The sequence below is a fragment of the Trachurus trachurus genome (assembly GCF_905171665.1).
Source record: "Trachurus trachurus genome assembly, chromosome: 7".
In the NCBI taxonomy this organism is placed as follows: Eukaryota; Metazoa; Chordata; class Actinopteri; order Carangiformes; family Carangidae; genus Trachurus; species Trachurus trachurus.
Window position 1 is genome coordinate 27,478,943 of NC_139901.1, and position 19,188 is coordinate 27,498,130.

Here is a 19,188-nt window from a genome sequence, read left to right on the forward strand (position 1 = left end):
TCATGCAAAATCGCTGATGTGCGTTGCCGTCAGGGGCAGTTTTTTTTATTATCTCATAGCGTGGTGAATGTGCAGGTCACAACTTGTCCACCAGAGCGTTTTGGAGTTGTTGGATTGTGTATTTGATGAGTTTGATGGAAACCAAGAAATCGCATTCGCCTCCGTAGTGTAGCTCTAATCAGCGCTTGGCTCTTCTCCGCCGTTCTAAAAATAGCTTGCACCGACAATTAAAGGTAACAAACCTACTGCTATGACTATATGGATTATGGCAATGGGCCAATTTGACAAAATGTTGAACTATCCCTTTAAAACTTGGTTGCACCAGTGTCAAACGTGAGAGAATTCAGCAGGTTCTGTGCTGTGTTCTTCTGTTCAATCCAAACTTTGTTTACATTAAATATGGTTTAGATTTTAGCTGAATTTTTTTTTTTTTTTTACTAAATACAGTAATATGCTTGAAAATGGTCTTGCATTGGTTTGGTCTCGGTCTTGGATTTGGTCTTAACCCCCTCGAGGTCTTGGTCTGCTCTGCAGTCTTGGGTTAGGTGGTCTTAACCCCAAGAGTGAGCTATGAAACTATCCATTAGGAAAACAATCAGCAACACACAGGAACAACAAGTAAATACAATTTTCAAACAAATTAAAAAAGGTAAAAAAAATAAAAAAAATAAAAAATCAATGACTATAATTAAACTAAGTGAATCACAATCGACCAGTGTGTGCATCTTTGTGTTGAGCTACAGCTGCAGGTGACATAGTCTTTCACTATTCCCACCAGCAGGGGGCAGGATCGGGCAACAAATCGCCTCCACCACAGCGACCTCCACCTCGGTCCTGAGACCCGGACAGGCTGCAGCTTTTCATGGATCATCTGAGGCTGCACGATAAAGCTCAATAACCGCATCAAAGTGCCTGGTTTATTATTACACTGAGGGCAAATAGCAACAGGCACAAAGGAACATCACCACACACACAGACTCACACACACACAAGGCAGCTCGATCGTGCCGGACTCACAAACAGGCATTTCCCACGTGAAAATATGCGTCCCAGTGCGGGGACTCCGCCTTCCTTAAACACACCATGGAAACAAAATCCAGCGCTTCCCCGGCCGCCGGAGTCCCGCCTCTTCGCATCCACCCATTGGTCCGATCGAGCGGCTTTGGGACCTGCCCCTCGACCTCTGATTGGCCACAATCCCCTGCAATTCAGGAAAGCAACACGGAAAAAGATGGGGGAAAAAAAGTTATGGAGCGAAGCCTAATCGGATCACGACTGTTGCATGTCGCTGCTGCTGCGTAGTTTGATTTTTTTTGTGTGTGTGGGAAATAAAAACCGCGCTCTGCAGAAGCGGAGCTAGGACGCCGAGCGCGCGAACACACAACCGAGAGGAAAGGGGAGGAGGAGGAGGAGGAGGAGGAGGAGAGGGGGGGTTCAGTCGCTTCAAGCCGCCCGGTTCACTGACTCAGGAGACTCAGGTATGTTTTCCCGTTTCCAAGGACTGCCTCGCTGATGTCACCGCGGAGGAGGAGGAGAAGGAGGAGGAGGGCAGGAGCGGAGGACAGGTGCGCCGAGTAAAGTTACCTCTCCAGTCGAGCTGTGGATGTTGGACTGTGTCGGAGCGGGAGCAGCTGATGAACCTGCTCCTGAAGTTTTTACAGTATTTGTTGAGAACTGTGTTAAAATTAAAAAAAAAATCCATCTGATTAAACCCAAGCCGGATTATTTTGGGGGGAGAAGTCAGTGTGTGTGCCTCTGGTGCGCACCGTGGATCCGCTGCTCTGTAACATCGTGATCTAACAGCGTGGAGGAAGCTGCTGCTGCTGTTTATCCTTTTTCTTTTCCTTCTTTTCCTTTCTTTCTTTCTTTTTTTTTTTGGAGTGTCCATAGCTGTGAACAGGACCGGACTGGACTGGACTGGACTCGGGTGTGTGTGAGTGAGTGTGTGTGGTGGGATCGAGACGCCCCAGTCAGTCATCAGAACCAGCACTTTCCGCTTCAATGCGACACTGACGCAGCTGGTCTCTCGCATCCCAGTCGCAGACAGGTGATGCTGGACTGATCCAATGGAAGGATCGATCGTCAACAGAGGGAGTTTGATCTGAGAGAAAAGAAAACCACACTTATTTTTTTTAAATCAACATTTTTTTTCAATGGAATACAACACGAGACAACAGCTTCCAACTTCTCTACAATCTGCCATGATTCCTCCGTGCGTCACTGCGTCTTAGGAGCAGAAGCGCTGAAGGACAATCGGTCTTGGACTTGAGGACTCGAGGTTTTTTTGTTGTTGTTTTTGTTTTTTGTTTTACACACAGGAGTGATACAAACTGAACCATGTCCAAGACACTGAAGAAGAAGAAGCACTGGTCCACCAAAGTGCAGGAGTGCACCGTGTCGTGGGGGGGATCCGGGGAGCTGGTCACGGTGGTCGAGGTGCGAGGCGGCGCGGAGCTGGGAGAGTTCCCGTACCTCGGACACATCGTCTCGGAGGCGCTGGTGTGTCTCACCGGGAGGTTCCCGGGGAGCGGAGACGTGCTGCTGGAGGTGAACGGGACTCCGGTCAGCGGACTCACCAACAGAGACACGCTGGCTGTCGTCCGCCACTTCAGGGAGCCCATCCGCCTGAAGTCTGTGAAACCAGGTGTGTGTCCATCCATACTCATAATCAATACTCGATTTACTGTAGAAATCACACACAGACACACATACCTACACACAAACCTGACAAGTGTGTGAAATGCTTTATGAGACAGAGGCAGGTGGGACTGGTACACTGCAAAAACTCAAATATCTTACCAAGAATATTTGTCTTACTGTATTTCTAGTCAAAATGTCATTTCTAATCAAAACAAATCTCATTATACTTAAAATAAGACTCATCACATTAAAAGTAGCTTGTTTCTAGACACTTTACTACTTTCAAGCATATTTTCACTTGAAATAAGTAGAAAAATCTGATAGTGGAGCAAGTTTTTCTTTCTTATTACAAGCACAAAAAACGTGCTTTCACTGGTAGATTTGAACATTTGTTTGAAACAAATGAAAATGATCTAAAAACAAGGACATTTTTAGGTGATGCGTCTTATTTTAAGTGGAAAGAGATTAGTTTTGACTAGAAATGAGACATTTTGACAATAAATAAGACAAATATTCTTGGAAAGATTTTTGAGTTTTTGCAGTGTATCATGAATAAATAAGAGGAACTTGGGGATTCAGCCTCACAGCTGAGCTCCTGTTTGCCTGCAGGGCACTGGGAGCAAGGTGTGTGTCTGTGTGTTAGTGTCAGTGTGTGTGTGTATTTTGGAGTAAGTCTATGGGTCATTTTGCACGCGCCTCCTTTCCATTCATGTGGAGACGCAGCTACAATTTTCTACTACAGTTCCTGCTGCATCCTGCCAAACAACATGAGTGAAGAGCGTGCTGTGTTAAAGCAACGACGTGCATGTGTGCGTGTGCAGCACTACAACATAAACCATGAATGGTCAATAAGCTCACAGCCTTTTGTCTGATCTCAGCATGTAATCTTCTTTGCATTCACTGCACAAGTGTTGCCTGTCCTATTCTCTAGGAAACACACTCGTAGTCTCATCACACACACGTATATACACACATACACATACACACACATAACAAGTCATTGTAATTCTCTGTCTGTGAGCTCAGCCGAGGGCTTATTGATTGGATTTATGTGTCTGTAATTACCTGACTCATGAGCAAAGCAATTAGTTTGTACTTTTTCATGTCTAATGAATGTGTTCAATGTGGCAAAACATACCCGACAGTCAAACTCTACCGGTAACGTGGGACATAAAGGTGTGTGTGTGTGTGAGTGTGTGTTTATGTGGATGGATGAATCTGATAGAGACACTGCAGACCGTGGCTCTTTGCAAATACTTAGCAGGGATTTGTTAATGGTTGCCTTCCCTCGGCTCAGTCGGTGTCAGGCGGCTTTGCAGCACTGAGCTGAGTCCAAGTCTAATTGAATCAATTAGGGACCCCCGTATCCTTAAATCCCCCAGGATGCCGTGCAGTCCTGGAGACGTGGTGTGAGTGTGTGTGTGTGTGAGTGTGTGACACCTTGACTGTCGGGCATCATCCTCGCTCTCTGTGGGTGAACCTGTTGATTGGAGGTAAAAGTCATAGTCACATGGGAATAAAAGAAAAACCAGTTTGTCGAAGCCGCATCACGTCACTCATTCATTCACATCTTCTCTTGACCTTGTGTTATGTAATGTGTTAGTTGTGTGTGTCAACTGATGCTGCGGCAAGCTGCTTCACCGTGGCTCCCTCATGGGGCCTTACCATGTGTTTATGTCTTTGTCTCCCCCCCCCCCCCCCCCCCCCCCCCCCCCCCCGCCCCTCCTTCATGATTAATTCATGCTGCATTCATCATTGATGGCTCCTCCGTGCCAGGATGAGGTGGCAGATGGGGGCGGATCGGATGTTAGCAGCCGCTGTGTGGATGTAAACTTTGTGTTTCCTCTCGACGCTGCAGAGTTTTGGGAGTGAACTGGTGCTACAGGAGTTGGTTTAACACTTAGGATTTCTTAGGATAGGATACAGCCTTCTGCTTGTGTTTCTTGGGTTTTGCACAACATCAGCATGAAAGAGAAGCATTTCCATCATTTCCTGCCCCTACCCACCCCCCTACCCCCCCAAGTTGGATTTTTTCCCGTCTTTCCTCACAGTCTAGTTTGTCTTTCTGGTTTATCTCCTCCTCTCAGCTGAATGTGCCTTATCATCACATCTTGCCAGTCCTCCTCATCTCTGGTATTTTCTTCCCTTCGAGACGTTATTATTTCACCCTTTTGCCTTGATACCCTTCCTCCTGATTCCTCTTTATCACCGGGATCATTTGCATATCCTCTTTTTCTCCCCCACCATCCACATTTTGCACTTAGGCAATCGAACGAGTCTTTAAAAACTTGCCACGTTCCTTCAGACAGAAGTCTGTCTCGGCAGCAGGAGTGGTCCTCTGGCCTCAGTATGCAGCCCAGCGATAGTTAGTCAGTATAACCTTGAGGAGAAGATTGAGAGTATAGAGGCGACCTATTGCAGAGACTTGTGAGTGGGCAGTTCATTGATTAATGCTGAACAGACTTAGATCTGCTTGTTTTTTTGTTTTTTTTTGTTACCTCTTGGAGCTTAATGGATGGAGCGTTTTAGCTCTCAGGTCCCAGAGCACTCTTGAATCACAAATCAACTCTGTAATGGAAACGAGGTGGAAAACAGGTTTTCTCTTCCTCCATTCAAAGTCTGAAAGATCGCTGATGATAATGATAATAATAGTGAGATGACCAGAGTTCACATGTTCCTGTGCTACCTCGGAGATTACATCAGAGTGAAGTTACAAAGGTTGAGATGGAAGAAACACTTTATCACAGATTGTCAGATAGTTGACTGGTGTTAAATGTTCTTCCCTATGGACTGAAAGAATCACTTTTATTCCTTTTAAAGGTCCAGTGTGTAATATTTGTCAAGGTTTATTGGCATAATCTGAATACTTCCCATGAATATGTGTATAAAATTTGTTTGGTTTCGTTGGCTTATAAATATTGTTTTATATATAAATATAACAAGGGCCTTGCTTTAGAGAGTGTCGCCATCTTGCGCCGCCACGTTTGTACGGCAGCCTGAATGGAAAATCTAGCCAGTCAGAGAGCACGTTTCAGGAGTTTCACGTTCATAAATAAACCAACAAAAAAGAAGGAGGAAGGAAAGAAGAAGGAGTAGGAAACGGCAGGTTTAGATCTTCACCTCATCGCTCCATGCTCCTGAAATACTCACAGTCGTCCCAGTCTTGGTAAACAAGTTTGCTGACAGGAGGGAAAACGCTAGATATCACGGTTTTACCTCCATATTACACACTGGACCTTAAATGCTCCACAACATGAGATGTCATGACTAAATTAACTTGAAGCATAGATAGTACTATATGATTACAATTATAAGTAAAGCAGTGATTTTGTGTGAAATCTTGGGGGATGAAGGATGTGAATGAGGTTGAAAATGCTATGCAACTTAAGAGTCTTAAGGATCTTATAGAGTCCCATTGATTTGGTAAAGATTAAGATTAAGATGCTTTATTGTCATTGTATATCATACAACGAAATTTCCATTTGAGGCATTCCCAGATACCCATAGCAGCATTTAAAATAATGTTAACAATAATAATAATTCATCCTAAAAGCCTAAGCAATAAATAATAGATGCACTGATCCAGCTTTTTCAGTCCCAATGCCGATACGTGGGTTTGGCATATCAGCTGATGCCCAGTAGCGATACCACTGTTGGATTAATAAACTGTACACCTTGAAGACAGTGAAGGCATCACAGCTTGACTTTAACATTACTTTTTCCTAACTTTGTAAAACGTTGTCTGTGAAGGTTCTCAGTCATCCAGGTCGTCGTAGTCGTTAAGTGCTGAAGTCGAAGGCAGCTGGACCTTATTTTGATTCTTGAAGACGTTTCTCCGCTCATCCAAAAGTCTTCTTCAGTTCTAAAGACCAGTGTGGGAAACTTGGGTATTTAACCCTGGGTGGGGGCAAACACATTGGAGATGGTCCTGAGAGTCCTGACTATAGCCATCATTAGGGTCGCAGACTCGCAGTCAAAGAGTCGCTGGCTGACAGATGGTGTCGCAAACCACCACAAGGAAGGTTTTTACAAGAGGACATAGACGGCTTCCTTCATTCCTCTGTCATCCCATCTGTCCTCTCTGTCTAAAATGTGGACACTGGTATCCTTGTAAAATGTTGTTGCTCTGTGTTTTTGTTGATGCTGACATGTGTCGTAGCACTCAGAAACATAGTGAATAGATCGGCGTCATGAATCAGCCCCATTATCCGATACACGATTGAGCTATTCATACGATATCTTGGCCGATATCCGATCTTAATATCGGTGCGTCCCTAATATGGCATTTACATGGTACTGATCAGCTGCTCCTGTAGTTAAAGGGGAGAAATAAACTGCAAATAAAAGTGTCACTTCATACAATCACATTCCACTTAAAAACTCGAGGAGAGCCACTAAAAATCTGCATTTTATTTTTAAATTTACCATCTCTTGTTTGGTAACAAAGAAGTTGGGATTTTCTGAAGAGCCGGTCTCAGCTGGAGCTTTTATTCAGATATGGAAACTAATTCAGAAGATTCGGAGGCGGTTATTAGATGTGGTTTTAGATCTAATGGACTCTTTTATGAAGTCCTCTTTCTTTTTATTAGAGACTAGAAAAGATCTCAAGGACACAATGCTACGAGGAACCCGGCTAACAATAAGCTGTGTGAGTTTTAGTTTTATTCTTCAACAGGCCTCCTCCTCCTCCTCCTCCTCCTCCTCCTCCTCCTCCTCCTCCTCCTCCTCCTCCTCCTCCTCCTCCTCCTCCTCCTCCTCCTCCTCCTCCTCCTCCAGTGCTTTGCTTCCCAGGAGTTGGTGAAGTGTTGTGCCCACATTCACAATCTCCGTGGTGTTTTTAAAAACTGACATTACACCACATTGTACCATAATCCCCATTGACAACCACCTGATTGTGTGTGTGTGTGTGTGTGAGCTCGTTGCTCCCAGTTGTGGGAGCTTTACACCTGTGGTTTGTCGCACCTGTATTCAAAACAATGTTGTTTTTATGGCTCAAACCACCAACAATCATTATCACTGTCTAACGATCTGTGGATTGTTTTTTTAGTTTTTTAAAGAAGGGATTGTTTTGCCTAAAAATTGAAAGAAAAATACAACAAAAAAAGTCCAAAACACAGAGATGTTCACTTTACTGTGCTGATAAAAACCCATCCAACCTTCACACCAGGTGGTGATTTACTCCCCTGTCCCCCCCCCCCCCAAAAAAAACCTCATTCCTCCCCATCTCTCCGGTGGTGTCGTAGTGAGGTTAACACTTCATACGTTTGCCATCAGCAGCGCAGCGGAGCAGCAATAAGCGCACAGCCTGTGTTAATGTGGTTCCCCCCGCGGAGCGTTCAAGGCTTCTATGACTAAGCTGCTCTGAAGCAGCTGAGCGGAGCTGCCAGGATCTCTCCCTCCGTCTCTCCCTCCGTCTCTCTCCCTCTCTCCTTCTCCCTGCGGTGGATGTTTCTTCTGTTTCGTCTCGCTGCTTTTGTTCCTCTGTCTGCGTTTACACCGAAGCTCAGGTTTGTCTGTGAACGTGCGCCTCGTTCCAAGAGAAAAACTTCCCAGTCTTCCCAGTCATGTCTTGGTTGAGCTCCAAACATGGAGGCCGTTCACCTGCAGCTTTCTCCTCCCTGCTCCCTCTCTGCTGCTTCCTGTTTCCTGATGTGACTAGGGCTGTCCCGATTAATCGCCCCCCATGAGTAAGGAGCTCAGGGCTCCAGTCTGCCCCTACATGGAGGCATTTTGCCCCTAACATTTGAGACGGTGCAAGTAAAAAATGTTCTACTTGTGCATGTGCAACCAGTAAGTTGGCTGTTTTTTTTTGTGAAACATGAAAGTGGCAACTCAAAGAATCTGGAATCTGCCATTACAGGTGTCAGACCAATGTGTGTGAGCATCATGAATGAAAAGAAAATGTGGATATTTGCTTTGATTTACGTCAATTTACAGTGCGCGCCCCTAAAATTTTAAGTTAGGAGGCCTCTGTGCTCCTTGTAAATAAAGTTAGTCTGGAGCCCTGGAGCTAATAAAATAAAAAGTTAACTGATGGTATTAATGAGTCAAAGTTATTGTTATCTGTTAAACGGTTAATCATGTTCATCCCTATCTGCAGCCTTTGGCGTACCACAGTGTTTTTGTGAATGAATAATCATCAAACAAAAAACAATCGCTAGATTAGTTGAAAAATTCATTGTTTGACTAATCGAAAAAATTGTCGATAGATTAATTGGGTGAAAAATAATAATTTAGGACAGTCGCTCTCCACTGGGCTCATTCCCCAAACCCGTCACACCTCTCTGCCCCCGGCCCGGCAGACAGTCACCGGTGAGAGACGACGGTGCGAATGGTTGAGCTTTGTAACGGTCGGCAGCAGCTGCTCTGAATACCAAAAACCACACCTCCCCTCCCCTGCTCTGCTCTGCTCTTTTCCATCCCTCCCTCCCTGGAGCTACCTTCTCCTACACCCCTCCTATGGTCCTTTCTCTCTCTCTCTCAGTATTTACACATCTGCCTCCTCCTCCTCTTCCTCCTCCTCCTCCTCCTGCTGTTGTGCATTTCTTTCCTCCTCAGAACAGACTGATGGAACAGGAACAATGCAAGTTTTGCTCATTCAAGGACTCGTGCATCGTGGTTACAGTCTGGGAACCATCGGGGGGAACGACAGAGCTCCACAAACCCTGGCCCAGATGTTTTAGTGACAGGTGCATCCTTCTTCATTCTTGCCTTGATAACACAGTCGGTTGTGGAGCCGCATTGCGGTAACGAACCGGCCAGAAAACAAAGATAGCATTTTCCATATGAGCTGTGGTGCCTCTGACTGGCAGGCACCATGACTTGGCAAGCGTGTTTAAAAGCAGTGGAGAGATGAGAGTGTGTGTGTGTGTGTGTGTGTGTGTGTGTGTGTGCGTGCTGCTGCTGATTCACCAAGAATCAGCCTCTGTCTACTCACTGAGTGGTCGTACTGTGATGTCGTCAGCAGCAGCAGCAGCAGCAGCAGCAGCAGAAGGAGCGTCTCCAGATTTGCTGCTGGTGGAAATGGATGGTGTCGTTTAAGGATGTGCACACACACACACCGACACACACACACACACACACACGTACGCTCTCTGCTGCCCTCTTTTCCCCAGCTTGACTCCTAATTGGTCTCTCTCCAGCAGCTAGCCATCCCTGCAGCTGTTTATCTCTTTTGAGATAAGATGAGGTCAGCTTCTAAACAGTGCATATACATAACGGAGACCGCAGCCCGGCACCTCCTATGTCTTGAGGAATGATAACCTCCGGTGCTGTGGTGCTATATCAGCACAACGCGTCCTTTTTGACAAATGCACATTTAAAGTTATAAAATTTAACCTTCCCGCATTCAATATTCCTCAAAACACCTGAACCATATCTTATATAATGATACCGAGTTTCAGTTTGAGTGAACACACATTCACTTGGCCACCTGTCAGTGGCTTTATTTCCCATACGGGCAGTGGGAAAATTGCTACAGCATAGCATCGCAATATTTTGCGTGGAAATGTTGTATCGATATACAGACGCCAAGTATCAATATGAACAGAGTGAGAAGTTTATCTTATTAGAAAAAAACAGATCAGAGACATTTGCAGTTGAAAAAAGCTAATAGCCACAATATATAGCAGCATATTGCGATATTTTTAATATCACAATAGATATTAGAGATTGTGTTTCCTCTACATTCATTTAGGAGTGGCAGGCTGCCATAACTATCTTGCTCAGTATCTAGCCTACTTGTTGCACCTCGTCTGAACCTCGATGACGGACCACAGCGTGTTTTTCCGCAGCATCATTTACTCAGGTAACAGAATAACAGTCTCAGTACAGATCAGTGGTCACTGTTGCCGATGTGTTATTAATATTAGTGGGTTTGATCGATCGCTCGAATGCTAGTGGAAAAGCTAGTGGGTGCTGCCACTCCTTAAAAAAATCCTAGCGAAAACACTATCATATCATCTCAGGGCCTCTGGTGATTGTTTTTGCATCAGGATTATAGAGGCTCAACATATGACAACAGTACCATGATGTATTTTAACCAGAAGAAGGATTTCAGTCGTCAGACGTCTGGCTCTTACGTTATCAGATAAAAACAAAACAAAACAAACAAACAAAAGTGAATGTTGGGCAGCTCGGCTCGCAGCCCCTCCCTGACCCTGACCTCTCTTGTGTCCGCCCAGCTGAAGCTGAATCATTGAGTTTTAGAAGTGAAACCGCTTCATTCAGTGTTCCTGCTTAATCCCCTGCTCTGTTTGTTTTGAGAGGAGGAGACTCTCTGTGGATAATTCGGCTCTTCCTGATCGTCGGGACACGGAGGGAATCTGAACTGGGAGAAGCCGAACAAGAAGTGGCGTCGAAGGGCGGGAACGTCGCAGCACGGCTTCTTTTTGTTCCCGTTTTCATTCACATTTGGCAGCAGCAGTTACACACTGATGCGTTTAATACACGTTGATCCTGATTGTCACGGCGATTTTTAAAATGTTTCATTCAAAACGACAAAGATAATCCGAGTTAGAAGTAAACAAGATGGATGTTTTCATTTCCTTTAGGAAAATACCACCGTCCCTGCATCGCATGTGAAGTTAAATCAGTGCTTCTGCTGCTGCATTAACTCATGTTAAACTGATGTAAATCAGTGACTAGCAGCACAGCGAGTGTTACCCGGGGTTTCTCCCTCTGGTCATCCATTAACACTCTCATTACTTCACTGCACTGACACTGACTTCCTGATAAGAAATGTTTGTGCCTCGAGCATGAGGAGGGCGGGTAGAAGTGTTTTGGTTGGAATGTGCTGGTTTTGCACAATAAGATATTATGCTGTTGTAAAAAAAAAACACGTTTTTGACCCTAATGTCTCTTAAAGGTATAGTCTGTAGGCTTTTCCTAAAAAAAAAAAACCTAGCTGAGCCCGAGAGGAGGAGCCCAGTTTGAATGTTGTGTTTTTACAAACTAGAGACTCTACCTTTAAGAAAATGTCCCTTTTGTGTTGCCATAAAGCCGCAGGCAGGGGCTTTAAGGGGATTTAAAGGAAAAAAAGGAAAACAGAAATGGGGATAGAGTGATGGAAATGGACTGTTATGAATCAATACACAGGTGCATGTGTGGATAGAGGGATTTAAGAGGATAGATGATCTGATGGCTGATTGAACCGAGTTTCTTCCAGAGGCACGCTCGCTGCCCTCTGTGAGAGCCTATTTGGGGACTTTGTTTCTGGCTGCGGCTGTGTGAAACATCCCTGTGGTGTTGCTGCTGGAGCAGAGAAGCAGACGAGGAAGAGGAAGAAGAAGAAGAAGAATAGGCAGCTGGCACATGGCTGTCTCAGAGATGGGTGTATTGGATTTAAACAGGAAGGGGAGGGTGGGGCAAAAGAAAAATATAAATGATGAACAGGTTTAGAAGAAAAGAGAATGGGGTCAAACAGGGAGGAGTGCAGATAAAAACAGAGGAGGAGGGAATGAGAAGACACAGAGGTAGGGAAGAGGACAAAGATGAGAAAGAGGAATAATAATAATCTTGTGGCCGAAGACGCTTCTGTTTCCATTAATCATGATAATAATATTGATTGTCTGTTGCGACTGTCTGGAATGATTCTGCGGAGTGTTCATCAAGCCAACACTTACTATCTCAGACTTACCGCTCAGTCTGTATTTCCAATCATGTCTGCGAGTAGCCAGCCTGTGTGAGCTGACTGCATATGTGCGTGCAGGCATGCATGATAATGAAAAATTAAGTCACATCTGAATTGGTTTCCACTTGTGGTTATGAAGCCAAACACAATCACAGAGAAAAGGCAGCATGCCAGGAGACCGTCTCAAGTCGTGTCTTCTTCTTTTTTCACCGTGTCTCCGTTCTGTGACGCTGCAGGAGACGACGATGTGGAGGTGGTGCAGCAGTTCGGACCGTTCTGGATTCACTTTACTCTCCCACCATAGATCTCAGCCAGGAGTTTATTTTGGAGGGTAATGATAAAACTGAGACAGATTTCCTGTCGGTGTAAGGTGGACCTCTGCGTAGTACCTCAGTTTGGGATCTTTTCTTTACACTCTGGGTAATAAATCACTGAGAAGTCTCAATCTCTCCACAGTGTGTGTGTGTGTGTGTGTCTCCTGGTTGGCTCCGGTACTCGTGGACTTGGCCCGCCGCCCGTGCTGATGGGCTTCCGTCAATACTCATTCTGCCGGTGCAGCCCACTGAACTGTTTAGTCGTGGTACCGCGGCACCTCAAAGAATTGATTTCGGCCCTTTTTTCTTATTTCCCCCCTCTTGCCTGTGACATCATCTCATATCAAACTGATGTAGTGAAACTGCCCCCCCCCCCCCCCCCTCGCAATAACCAGCTGCTCTCAGAGCTGCAGCATCACTGATGTTTCTACCAAACCATTTCATGTCTGACCACTACACCTTCATTTAATCCTTTGTATCTTTTAATGAATAAAATGAAGCACATGCATGTATCCTATATGCCGTATGCCTCCATGTATTTGATTTATAGTTAACATAGAGGTTCTATCACTGGCTAATCTGAGCTGCCATCATTAGTTTGATAGGATATACAGTAAGAGAGGTTATTTAAAGGTCCCACATGTTCATATTTCCTGTGTTTGTTTGAAGTGTTGATTTCCATAAGAAACCCTGAGGAAGACCCGTGTGAGGTCGAAACGTCGGCCCTTTTTTAATAAATTATATATTTTTCTACATCAAGGCTATGAGTTGAGCGACTGCTTTTTCCTTCCTTCACTGTTTTTGTTCCGGCTGTCAGCTCCTCTTCAATTCTGGTGTGCGCTCCTACCACGTTTTTTTTTCAAGATTTCCATAAGAGAACCATCTTCATTTAGTTTTAACATGTTTTATCTCATGTCTCTAGAGCTATGGGTGTTTAATGTCGCCTTTGAAAAACGGTGTACTGTATTTATAATGGCTTCCTACTGTCCAAAGATTATGCAAAAACAAACAAACAGGTTGACTCAGGTGAATCATGGTGGGGGCGTGGCTTAGCTGTGACATCACAAACTTGTAGAAGTCCAGACAGCTTGTTTTAAGGCACAGTTTCTTCTTTCTTATGAGCTGTATAAGCGTTTCTCTGTGGACTGAGCTGGTTGATACTCTCACAGAGTCCGGACCTGTTTATTAAGGACATGGAAACATCTCTTCATACGTTATGGGACCTTTAAACAAAGTGGATGAAATCACCTCCAGATAAATAGCTGCACCGATGGAAAATAAAGTCAATTTGAAGATGCATTTTGTCCTGAAGTGGGGGGGGGGACGAGGGCAGCGGCCATTTTCTCACCACCACGCCATTAATGCGCGGTGTGTACTTGTTCCTCTCCCCCCACCTCGGTGCTGAGATGTCATGCTCTGTGGAGATGAGGTTCCCTGAGTGTCCTCATTAGAATTCATGGATGTCAGGATCCTCAGCTCGGGCCAATTTAGCTCGCTTTGCTCCTTAGCTCGCCTAACAGGTTATTGATCGGGTCCAATCTCATCTTTGTTAAGTCGGCCGACACATCCGGGAGTCGCCTTTTTGCGCCCGAGGGCCCCCGGTCTTTATGAGAAGTCGAGGACGCCGTGGAGGACGCGTCGCTCGCTGCTTACAGTCTGTTGTGACTTCCCGGCTCTTATTCCTGATGTTTTTGCCTTTGCAGTGGCAGCAGCGGCAGCAGCGGTGGCGGTGGCGGCGGTGGTGGTGGTGGTGTGTTGTTCACAGTGACCGCTGATCGTATCCGTTCTGACAGCCAGCCTCCTCAGTATTCAGCTCATGGAGGCTTTCTTCTTATTTTCTGCTAACAAGCCAATCCCCAGGACACAAATAGCAGAATATTTCTGCTGCTGACATGAGAGGACGACTGTCTGCAGCTGCACTTTGAGTTTGTGTTTTTTGATCAGGTGTTTTAGCTTGTGTTTTCCCTTTTTTTTCTTTTTTTTTTAAAGGCCAACACACACACACACACACACACACACACACACACACACACACACACACACACACACACACTGACACACACAGTGACAGATTTGCCTCCAGGCGTTTGGCAAGCAGCAGACTCGTCGCCGGCTCTCTCTAGAGGTCTCGGAGCAAATTGACTCAAGAGATCACATGCATATTACTCAGTGTTTAAAGTAAGCAGTCGGACGTGTCGCTCTGCAATCCTGACGTCGCAGTGATGCAATCAGCGGAGGATCCACCAGGACCAGTCGTTCAGGCCTGTCACACGGAGGCCGAGGCAGATTGTTTGAATAACTCTCATGTCCGTTCCCTCCCTCCTCTCTCTAGTATCTCTCTCTCTCTTGTGCTCTTTCAAAGCACGGTAGCGTTTCGGTCTGGCCTAGGTTGTCGAGTCGAGTCTCCTCACCTGCTTCGCGGGTTAACAGCAGGTCATGTCTTGTATATATTTAAGGCAGCAGCTCTTGGATATTTCCCATCACCCTTTGACCCTCGTGTAACCTGTAACTGGTGAAAAAAAAGCTCTGAATATTTGCGGTTCCTGCCCTTGTGATCACCTTCAGTTGTTTCTTTTGGTGCGTGATGTTTGTGGAATAAAGATTGTCATTAGTTTTGGCTCCGTTGGCTGCGGTTGTGTCTGTTTCGTTTTTTTCCCCCCTCCAGTCAGAACTGTTATCTCCTGGAAAATGTGTTACCCCAGCAGCACATGTTTCTAAAGTGTCTACGAGGAGGATGATGATGTTGTGACAGCTTTATTACATAATGAGTTGAAACCGGTAATGATGACACGGTTTGAAACATTTCCCTCTCGTATCTGTGTGACAAATGGCTCCATTGTTGCTGTGAGCGCAGCGACCTGCAGGAGGGCATGAGTCTTTATCTGGGAATGACGATCATGTGTGGAATGCAGTCATTTCACATTTGTCGGAGCGTAGTAGTGCGAAGTCACACCGGTGTATTGTTACCAACAGGTGCTTGTTCTGGCAGAAATGTCACATTGTCTCAGAGTTCACACCCTCCACCCTGCAAGGAGGTCACAGTGAGAACCTCTGCTGCCTGAAAAGACCGTTTGCTTGTTGAAATCTCAGAGGCCTGTTGCAGAGAACACCTTAAACTTTCTGAGACTAAACATTAAAGGGATAATTCAACATTTTGGCAGATTCTCCTATTACCATAATCCCTATAGTCACAGCAGTAGGTTCATTACCTTTAATTATCGGTGCATGTTGTTTTGAGATCGGCGGGGCAGAGACGTGAGCTGCTCAGTGAACACAATGGAGGTGAACGGTCGACCACCCTGAGAGGGCTTCAGTCATGTATGATTATGTAACATTACGACACATGAGGTCAAATACTGTACTCTGAACTTGTTGTGTTTTGAAATCACTCCACCCAGCAGCCGTGTCTGGAATGTAGTTCCGGCTTCACATTTGCAGCAACTCTGTCTCGTAATGTTACATAATTATACATGAATATTTCTATGACTATAGGGATTATGGCAATAGGAGAATTTGCCAAAATGTTGAACTATCCCTTTTAAGGGTGTTTCTTTCTTTCTTTCTAAGTTAAGGAAAAACTTGATGCATTTGCAGCAGTCTGATCTATTTGACTGTTCCCAGTTCTTCCACCATTGGCAGTTTTATTTCATGACCACTAGGGATGCATGATAACTATTTATTGGCTGATAACGGCCCAATATTGGTCAATAATTATCAGCCAATAATTATCGGCCAAAATACACAGATAAGTTTGATAATGACATTTTTTGCCAATGACTACCAGTAACAATCAGGCAACATTGCCTTATTTTCAGTCAGTTTGCCCCCTGAGTTAATTTGAAACAATAATAAATGTTGATTTTTGAAGAGACATAATTACTGTTCTTGTTTTTCTTGTGATTACAACAGTAGCGATGTCGATTCTATTATTTTGTTGAGTCAGAGGCAGAGGTATAATGTAAAATTAATCTTTACTCACTAAGAAGCCTTTCTCAACCTCAGGTGTGAATATAAACTATTAAAATGTAATCCGAGAAGCTATTGGTTATCAGTGGGGGGGAAAAAAAGTTATTATGCATCCCTGATGAGCACATCTGGGTAGAACATGTGGCTGAATAAACATTGAGTAAATGCTAAGTGGAGGACTATATCAGTTTTCTCATCACATATACAGTAATGATTCCACAGCATCTGTTTCTTTTGTCTTTATTTTGACAAAAGTGGTGTTTTGTGTAGTTCCCGTTCCTTAGCTACAGCCGTGCTTCATCCTGCTACGTCTCCTGTGGGTGTTTATAGCTTCCTTTTCTTTACTACAATAAATCAAAACCTCATCAGGCATCACTCAAGGCCTCATCACTTGTATGGCAGCCGTTCAATCACCTGAGCCACATGTCCTGTGAGTGAAAAGAGGTTTCAAGGTGGTGCAGCACAGAGGTCTCTTAACCTATTATGATTCCAGTCAAGTTATCACACTGAAACATCTCACCAGGCTGAAAATCAAGCACAAGTGCTGCTCGTACTGTACTGTACTCCTCTGGAGGATACTGTCAGTAAACAGGAATGTGATCCAACTGGTGTTATTTTAATGTGGATGTGCTGTTCGACCTGTTTTCTCCTCCTCACGTGTAGTAAAAATATCTTCAACTGTAACCGAACGGCCTGGTTTTAACAGGCTGCTTGGATCCTTATTGTACACCGCAGACTAATTATAAAACTGGAGGATGAATCTCGGTCCTAAAACAGAGCAGAAAGAGCTCGACTTGGCTCAGGAAGAAGAGAAAACTTAAAGAGTGAAAAGAAACTGGCAAATCTTTGACTCAGAAAGTTTAAAAATTTGGCTCCGGACCAGGGGCGTTCCCTCGAGCCGGTCCGAGGAGGTCCGACTCCCCGGCTCGGCCCCTGCTTTCATGATATCAGTCTTACTCTGGAGCTGTTATGGGATGGCGTTGCCCTGGCTGTGTGTGTGTGTCGGGGGGGCTCCTTAGGAACTGGCAAAGGAGGAACGGTTTACACTGAAGTTAAAAAACACACACACGCACAGGCTCGGACACAGCTTTACGCACTCAAACGCACAAATGATGAATAAAGTTGAGATTCCTCCTGACAGACACACACCCGTCTGTTGACCCCCCCCCCCCCCCCGCATCCCCCCCGCACAGCAGGTCAGCACGAGACGGCTCCGGAGTGGACATATGGGAGTGAGAAGAAATAGATCCTCTTGACATGAGGCCTGCAGTACTGTGATCACAGTGTGCAGTGTGTGTGTGTGTGTGTTTGTGTCTGTCGGTGCTTGCATATATAACATACTGGCATCTGTGAAATAGAGTTGTTTCCTCTCTTGGATTCAAATGGGGCAGAAAATCATCTCTGTCTTTTTGCACAATGATGATAACTCTGATTACACGACGACACTCTTGGCTGTTTTCAGTTTTGAGGTTCGGTTTTGCTGTTGAAATTGTTATCTTAAGCATGATGTCATCAAATTATGGCACAATGGGATTCAATTTTGCATCATATTCTCAGGATTCGTAGCTTTTCCCATATTGCCTCCATGTGTCTGGTAAGAAGTAAAAAGAAGTGCTGCAATACTCTGGATGATTGAAAACATGAAATATTGATGATGTGTCAGTGAAACACTGAGGCAGATTTTTTTGTTGCTACTGATTTTACAATTTGATTGAATATATAGATCTATTTGGAGATGGAGACAGGGTTTTTATCTTTCACTTTTATTTTTGACAAAACTGATACTGTTTGTGTTTAAGTGACCTGTCTGGAGTGCGCTGTCATTGTCATGCATGTTGCTGTGTAGCAGGAGGCGGTCCGACAGCAGCTACAGTGTGTCTGTGTCGACAGGTCTCCTCTTCCTCTTGCACATCTTGCATACAGATTTTCATTTCTCACTGCCGTCCCAGTTTTTTTTTTAAAACAATATGCCTCCACACATCTGCCTCCAGGGGAAGGAACATTAAAGAGATAGTTCAACATTTTGGCAAATTGGCCCATTGCCATAATCCCTATAGTCATAGCAGTAGGTTCGTTACCTTTAATTGTCGGTGCAAGCTATTTTTTAGAACGGCAGAGCAGAGCCATGAGCTGCTCAGAGCTACACTACGGAGGCTAATGGGATTTCTTGGTTTCATCAAATACACAAAAACTCATCAAATACACAATCCAACAACTCCAAAACGCTCTGGTGGACAAGTTGTGACCTGCACATTCACCACGCTATGAGATAATAATGTAACGTTACAGAGTTGTTTTAGAGGTAAATTCATGCAAAACCGCTGATGCGCGTTGCCTTCAGGGACAGTTTTTCAGCAAGCAGTCTCTGCATTTACCTCTAAAACAACTCTGTCTCGTAACGTTCTGTTATTATCTCATAGCGTGGTGAATGTGCAGGTCACAACTTGTCCACCAGAGCGTTGTTGGATTGTGTATTTAATGAGTTTGATGAGGGAAACCTCCGTAGTGTAGCTCTGAGCAGCTCGCCGCTCCACTCGGCCGTTCTAAAAATAGCTTGCACCGACAATTAAAGGTAACAAACCTACTACTATGACTATAGGGATTATGGCCATGGGCCAATTTGCCAAAATGTTGAAC

At 44.8% G+C, this 19,188-nt stretch overlaps 1 protein-coding gene across 3 annotated transcripts in view; it reads left to right on the plus strand.

Moving 5' to 3' along the window:
* The first annotated feature begins 737 nt into the window (after positions 1-737).
* Positions 738-19,188, plus strand: part of magi3a (membrane associated guanylate kinase, WW and PDZ domain containing 3a) — a 142,047-nt gene continuing 123,596 nt past the window's right edge. For all 3 annotated transcript variants that reach the window (XM_083976174.1, XM_083976176.1, XM_083976175.1), the window contains exon 1: positions 738-2,644. In XM_083976174.1, coding sequence (XP_083832300.1) covers positions 2,338-2,644 — 307 coding nt within the window. In that variant the 5' untranslated portion in view covers positions 738-2,337. The remainder of the gene's footprint in view (positions 2,645-19,188) is intronic.